Source organism: Choloepus didactylus, chromosome 15, assembly GCF_015220235.1.
Source record: "Choloepus didactylus isolate mChoDid1 chromosome 15, mChoDid1.pri, whole genome shotgun sequence".
In the NCBI taxonomy this organism is placed as follows: domain Eukaryota; kingdom Metazoa; phylum Chordata; class Mammalia; order Pilosa; family Megalonychidae; genus Choloepus; species Choloepus didactylus.
In genome coordinates, this window is record NC_051321.1 from 57658874 (window position 1) to 57664156 (window position 5283).

At 40.5% G+C, this 5283-nt stretch overlaps 1 protein-coding gene across 1 annotated transcript; it reads right to left on the minus strand.

The window, feature by feature from the left end:
* Positions 1-363: 363 nt before the first annotated feature.
* On the minus strand, positions 364-4816 carry LOC119509930 (AP-3 complex subunit sigma-1-like). Its single transcript, XM_037803901.1, has 3 exons — positions 4742-4816; positions 874-1033; positions 364-671 (listed from the first exon to the last, which is right to left on the minus strand). Exons 1-3 carry the CDS (start codon positions 4814-4816, stop codon positions 364-366), a joined length of 543 nt encoding a protein of 180 aa, XP_037659829.1.
* Between the last annotated feature and the right edge of the window lie 467 nt (positions 4817-5283).

Consider the following 5283-nt stretch of genomic DNA (forward strand, 5'->3'; position numbering starts at 1 on the left):
GCTGCACTTGTGATCCATACGAAGCACCAACCTTTTAGTTGTACATTAATTAATGTCTCAAACACTTTTCAAAATACTGTAGTAGCCAATACATAAAGGCATGCCTTAGGTGGGCATGGGAATGCAATTTAGAAAAGAAAAAAAACCATACTGAGCTACCTACTTTAAAATTACTAAGGAAGAAAAGCAACACTGAAGTTCACATACTGATTTTACACAACTTCTATACAGTACCTTGACTTCAATCCAAGAGTAAACGTTAAGACTCTCCTCCTGTATTTTTGGTAAACAAAAGCATGGTAAACTTAGATGATCCTCCCCACCCCCCGGGATTTTACCTGGGAATAGCCTTTTTAAATTTCTTTATGTAAAAGAGGGCATGTTTGGCACTTTTATACTCTTGTTGCTAATGGTAATACTTCTTGGGATCTCAGGAAGATTCATATTCTTTACAGCTGATATGGCTTGGGCTGGAGCCCTTGCTAAGCCAGCCTCAGATTTCTCTAGTTTATTTTGTGCATCAATTTGGGTAACAATCTCATTCATTTTGGTCTCCAATACCAATCCCCCCATCAACATATCTGCAAGAATATTGGGAACCTTTTCTACATGGAAAATCAGATCGAGTTCACAGACATTTCCAAAACACTTGCCAAATGTTTCCACACATACTTGAAGTAGAATTAAAATGCCAAGTTCACTTTCTGAAGAATCCACACTGAACACAAAGTACAATGCGGCATAATGTCTGTAAATCAGTTTGGTGTCAGATCCTCCTATTAACAATCCTCTTTCTAGGAAATGACAAATATTTTCATCTTTTAGATACCAAATGGAAAGGCTCACTCATGGTTTGTTGTTGTGTGTCTTCACTGTAGGGCTGGTAGAACTTGGAGAGCCGCGGCTTCCTGTGGTTGTTGAAGATGAGGATGCTTTGATCATGGCTGGCCCAGGCCAACTGGGTGGGTGCTAGGGCCAGCAGATGAGCCTCTCCTTGGGATCTTGTTGGTGATCCTTCCCCACCCGCCCTCTCCTGCACATGCACCCATATGTTTTTGTAAAATGTATAAAATAAGGCACTTCAATTATAACCAGTTAAAGCTGCTGTCTCTTTTCACTTTACCTCCCCTACAGTCATACTTTCCTACCAGTCCAGTGGCACTGGAAAGGTCATGAGCATTTTGAAGTTTCAGCTAAGGGGAAGTTGAATTGGTGATATATTTAGTTTGGGATTAGTAACTATTTGTTCTAGTTTGCTAACGCTGCTGGAATGAAAAACACCAGAAATGGATTGGCTTTCATAAAGGGGGTTTATTTGGTTACAAGGTTACAGTCTTAAGGCCATAAAGCGTCTAAGGAAATGCATCAACAATTGGGTAGCTTCACTGGAGGATGGACAGTGGTGTCCGGAAAACCTCTGTTAGCTGGGAAGGCACATTGCTGGAGTTTGCTCCAAGTTCTGGTTTCAAAATGGCTTTCTCCCAGGACGTTCCTCTTTAGGCTGCAGTTCCTCTTCAAAATGTCACTCTCAGTTGCTCTTGGGGCATTTGTCCTCTGTTAGCTTCTGCGGAGAAAGAGTCTGCTTCCAACGGCCGTCTTCAAACTGTCTGTCATCTGCAGCTCCTCTCTCAGCTTCTGTGCATTCTTCAAAGTGTCCCTCTTGGCTGTAGCAAGCTCGCTCCTTCTGTCTGAGCTTATATAGTGCTCTAGTAAACTAAATCAGGGCCCATGCCGAATGGGCGGAGCCACACCTCCACGGAAATTATCCAGTGAAAGATCTCACCCACAGTTGAGTATCACATCTCCACAGAAACATCCAATCAAAAGTCTCCAACCCAATCAACAGCAATACGTTTCCTGCCCACACAAGACTGCATCAAAGATAATGGCATTTGGGGGGACATAATACATCCAGACCAGCATACTATTTATCCATAGCACTTCAATGTTACTGCTAGCAGTCCTAATTTAGGAACGGCTTCTGGGAATACTCTTTCCACCCATGCTGCTGACTCTCCTGGCGTCCTGAAGGGAAGGTATAGGGTCAGAATGCAAGGTTTGGGGAGTCCCTAAAACTACCTTCACTTCTGACACCAACTGCAAGTTCAGGGGTCCCCAACACCACCCTCAGGCTTGAAAATTTTGAGGGCTCACAGAAGTCATCAAAAGGTGTTATACTCATGGTTATGATTTACTGTAACAAAAGGATACAGATTAAACTCAGCCAAAGTAAAAGATGTGTGGAACAGAGCCCGGGAAAGAGTTCCATCCATAGAGTTTCCAATAGCATTATCAACAGGACTAACTTTTCTTGACAATGATGTATGACAACGTGCATGCAGTACTGTCAACCAGGGAAACTCACCTGAGCCTTGGTGCCCAGAGTTTTTATTGCAGCTCAGTAATGATAGACATGGTTGACTGCCTGCATTGCTGTCCTTTTGTCTCCACCCCTCCAGAGGTTGAGCTGATACTGCGTGGAGGTAAGTTCACACTATAAATCACATTGTGAGACCCTACAGGGTAGCCCAAGACCCCAGATAAACAAAGGCACTTTTAGGTAAGATATTCCAAGGCCTTAGATAGCCCCAGGCAGAAGCCAGATCTCCCATTTGGGTGAGGCTGATTCTTTACTACACAAAAAGCATGTGGGTAGTGAGTAACAGAGGAGAGGCTAGCCCACAGAAACTTTTCATCACCAGATTTGTAAAATTACAGGAAGAGACTGGCATTTGTCACCATCTCAGCTAAACTGCAGTTCTCTTCTGTCAGGAATATACTCATTAATACACACAAACAATTTTAAATCAGACAATTTTTGGAATCTGGTATACTTAGAAATCATGCAAAATAGGATTTACTAGAATCCCTGTGTGTGCAGGTCAAAAACTCATAGCAGTACTACAAATAACTGATATGTAAAAGAAATTTGATAAAGGATTTTTCAAAATAAATTTTACATAACATTACCAATAATGAGCTAAGAAGCTAAAATAACTTTTTTGGAATTATGAATCATAAAAAACAATTTAGATGGGGAGAAATCTAGACCTGGCATCATGGGATGGAAAACATCTTCTTGACCAAAAGGAGGATGTGAAAGGAAATTAAATAAGCTTCAGTGGCAGAGAGATTCCAAAAGGAGTCGAGAGGTCACTCTGGTGGGCACTCTTACGTACAATATAGATAACCCTTTTTAGGTTCTAATGAATTGGAATAGCTAGCAGTAAATACCTGAAACTATCAAACTACAACCCAGAACCCTTGAATCTTGAAGACGATTGTATAAAAATGTAGCTTATAGGGGTGAGAATGTGTTTGGGAAAGCCATATGGACCATACTCCCCTTTGTCTAGTTTATGGATGGATGAGTGGAAAAATGGGAGAAGGAAAAAAAATAAAAAAAGAAAAGAGCACCCAGTGTTCTTTTTTTACTTTAATTGTTCTTTTTCACTTTAGTTTTTATTCTAATTATTTTTGTGTGTGTGTGGTAATGAAAATGTCAAAAATTAATTTTGGTGATGAATGCACAACTAAATAATGGTACTATGAACAATTGAATGTGCACTTTGTTTTGTATGACTGCATGGTATGTGAATATACCTCAATAAAAATGAATTAAAAACAACAATTCAGAACAATCACAACAGAGGAAAGACTGAGTTATCTTTTTTCCCTACTTAGAAAATATTACAAAACTGTGTCATATGATGCGACAAAACCTTGCCAGGTGGGTTAACAAAAAGCATTTAAAATATGGACCCTAAAAACTGTAGCCACAAAATCTAGGGCAAAAGTGTGATGGCTAGTTTCATGTGTCAATTTGTCCAGGTGATGGTGCTCAGTTCTCTGATCAAGCAAGCATTGGCCTATCCATTACTGCAAGGACATTTGTAGCTGGTTAATAAGCCAGAAGGCTGGTTTGTTAAATCATCAGTCAATTGATTGCATCTGTGGCAGATTACGTCAACAAAAGGAGTGACTTCTGCAATGAAAGAATTCAATCAGCTGGCTTTAATGCAATCAGTTGAAGACTTTTAAGGGAGAAGAGAGAGAACCTTCACTTCTTCAGCCAGCCAGCCTCTCCTGGGGAGTTCATCGAAGACCTTCATCGGAGTTGCCAGCTTGCTGCCTGCCCTATGGAATTTGGACTCGTGCACCCTGCCTTACAGAATTTGGACTCGTGCATCCCCACAGTTGCATGAGGCACTTTTATAAAATCTCATATTTACAGATATCTCCTGTTGGTTTTGTTTCCCTAGAAAACCCTAACCAATACAAAAGGCATTATAAAAGTGTGTCAGGCTGAGTGGAAAGGTGGGGGAAGGAAACAAACAAACAAACAGACAAGGGTGCCCAGTATTCTTTTTTACTTTAGTTGCTCTTTTTCTCTCTAGTTATTATTCTGGTTATTTTTGTGTGTGTGGTAATGAGGGTGTCGGGGATTGATTTTAGTGATGAATGTACAACTATGTAATGCTACTGTGAACAATCAAATGTATGATTTGTTTTGTATGACTGCATGGTATGTGAATATATCTCAATAAAATGAATATTAAAAAAAGTGTGTCAGGCAATTAATAGAAAGACATTTTTGGTGGATTTTGTAATTTATGGTATTTGTCAACTTGTTGAATTTTGTAATTTTATTATTTTTCTTATTCTCAATAAATATTTCCCTTCACACTTAATTATGTATTATTTTTCTTAAAAATGATACAAGCCTCTGGTCCCACAATACCTGGGTCTGTCCTTGGCTATCTGTGGCCACATGGATGTCTGCTGGATCACAGTCAACATGCTCAAAGCAGCACATGGCCCCTCACAGCTTCCCCTCAGACTCTCTATGGATTGATAGTGCTGTCAGCCTGTTATCAAGCCACATACCCAAGAGTCATCTAAGATGACTCTCTCCTTCATTGACACATTAAATCCACAACTGAGGCCTTGCAATCCTAGCTCCTAAATACATATGGTGGTCATTTCTTTCTCTTCAAGCTGACCACCACTTTCCCTAGTTCAGCACCTGCTGGGACTGTTGCCAGAGCCCTCCACTGCTCTCCTGGCTCAAATGTAACCTCAGCGTACCTCTAATGTAACCTCTCTCCTCATACATCATTTTCAATGACCTTTCCCCTTGACACTCTCATCTATGCCACTCCCATACTCAAAGTTTTTCAATTCCATCCTCCAGTCCAAATTCTATAGCATAACCCTGAAAGGCCCCTCAAGATATGGATAATGCCTAATTGCCTAGCCTCATTTATCTGACCCTATCTCCAC

Coding starts and splice junctions, on each gene's coding strand:
- LOC119509930 (XM_037803901.1), bottom strand. CDS start 4,816: ATGTGCTGCTTTGAGCATGTTGACTGTGATCCAGCAGACATCCATGTG. Junction 1,034..4,741: donor ATAGCCAAGGACAGACCCAG/GTATTGTGGGAC, acceptor GTGCATGTGCAG/GAGAGGGCGGGTGGGGAAGG. Junction 672..873: donor CAAGTTCTACCAGCCCTACA/GTGAAGACACAC, acceptor TTCTACTTCAAG/TATGTGTGGAAACATTTGGC.